Below are 1,882 nucleotides of genomic sequence, written 5' to 3'. Positions count from 1 at the left end.
ATTTTATCCAAATAATAGAATGTTAAAGGAAAATTACTCTTCCCCTACTGAATATGTGATATCTTATGGTGATATGAATATTACTTTTATAGACCATATTTTGTTGTATTGATTGCTTTTGGTTTCATTTGACTTCTGTAGATAATTGGCTGATTAATAACAATGGTTAAGGGGTACAGTTATTGTCATGTTATGTTTGTGTTACAACCAGTGTTGCTGGTCGCATGAGCTTAAATGGAAATAGGTTGTATGTGGATATTATGTTTCAGTTTCCTTGTATTTCTCAGCAAAATGACTTCTTAATTGAATTATTGAGCTTTATGTGATTCAGAAAAATTGTATATATACAGTTGCTTATCTGAAGTATTTTGTCTGTGTATTACTAAACCTTAAGCACAATTAAATGTTCTCTCTAGGTCCCTGTGCGTTTAAAGCTCAGCGACCAGGGAATCACATACAGAAATGTCAAGACCGGGAAAGTGGAAACACTAAATGCATCAGATATTGAAGTTGTGAACTGGCAGAGACTTGCAGGTAGCTATGGGGTCCGCATCTTCACAGACAATGGCAGTCTGTATCGGTTTGGAGGTTTCAAGGAATCAGTAAGTTGGACATTTGTTATGTTTTAGGAGGGGGGGGGGTTGACTTTTTTATTGAATGAGAAAGTAATTCCATAAATATGTGGTGGTTGTATCATTATTATTATTCTCCTTGGATTATATATAGAGCAGCATATCAGTAGTGATTTGTGTATTATCATAACTTTTCTCTTTGAACTGGATGTAAAATCTTGGTTGTAATTCAGATATAATACATTTACAATATTGTATTGTTAATATTTCAGGAGCAGTCCAAACTGGAAAAGTTCTTCAAGAACACCTACAACAAAACCATGTCTGAAAAGGAATTTTCAGTCAAGGGCTGGAACTATGGCACAGCTAAGTTTGAAGGAGCTTGCCTCGCCTTCGAGGTGGGCAACATGCCTGCTTTTGAAGTGCCAATTGTTAATGCCTCAGGTTGTACCACAGGAAAGAATGAGGTCACCCTAGAGTTCCACCAGGTTAGGCTTTGCGGGGCATTGTTGTTGGGGGGAGATAAAAGCATGATTGTCTTCATTTTTAAGTGTGGAATTTGTTATATGTAATTTGTGTATTAGATACAACAAATTGTTTGTAATGATTGTAGTGTGGAGGTTTGTAATTCATGTGATATTTGGTTGGTGCTGGTGTTCAAAATGACTTGTGAAAGGATATATTTTAGAATGAAAAGTAGCAAGGAAGATAATTATTGTCACATATATCAGTTCATTAAATATTCCAAATGTTCCTTTGACTTCATCTAGCATGATGACGCAGCCATCAACCTAATGGAGATGCGCTTCCACATCCCATCCTCTGAGTTAGCTGGGGATGACCCTGTAGAGAACTTCCAACAACGAGTCATGGCCAAAGCCTCAGTCATCACAGCCACAGGAGATGCTCTGGCCATCTTCAGGGAGGTCCAATGTCTCACTCCTCGGTAGGTTGTTAGTTTTTGATTTGCTCGGTTTTGCAACTGCAGATACTGAGGGAGAAGAAGAGGTTTTAAGGAAAAGAAAGTGTGAACTATTTGGTATTATGCTACTGTATGGATGTGATACTTGTTATTCACATGATAAGAAATTGTTATTACTAAATTCACTTTGTTTTAGGACTGATAATATCAAGGAAAGTTTTTTTTTTTTTCTTTTGCAATTATCCCAAATAGGAATGCATCAGGTAATGCCATATTCTCAGTAATTTGTGCTCTGGTAAAGGCAGACAGGTCACCATGCATATTCAGGCAGAAAAATGCCTATAAGCTATTTCCTACCGGAACAGAACCATTAGCGTTACTATCATTG

The 1,882-nt window shown here is 36.9% G+C and overlaps 1 protein-coding gene across 1 annotated transcript in view; it reads left to right on the top strand.

Annotated features, from left to right (window-relative positions):
• The window catches only part of LOC119594755 (FACT complex subunit Ssrp1-like), a gene marked incomplete at its 3' end in the record, with an annotated part of 12,340 nt that overhangs the window by 4,904 nt on the left and 5,554 nt on the right, over positions 1-1,882 (top strand). The window contains 3 exon segments of the mRNA XM_037943847.1: positions 417-602; positions 845-1,060; positions 1,343-1,518. Coding sequence (XP_037799775.1) covers positions 417-602; positions 845-1,060; positions 1,343-1,518 — 578 coding nt within the window.

The sequence above is a fragment of the Penaeus monodon genome, chromosome 34 (assembly GCF_015228065.2).
Source record: "Penaeus monodon isolate SGIC_2016 chromosome 34, NSTDA_Pmon_1, whole genome shotgun sequence".
Taxonomy (NCBI): domain Eukaryota; kingdom Metazoa; phylum Arthropoda; class Malacostraca; order Decapoda; family Penaeidae; genus Penaeus; species Penaeus monodon.
This window is presented reverse-complemented; position numbering and strand designations above follow the sequence as displayed.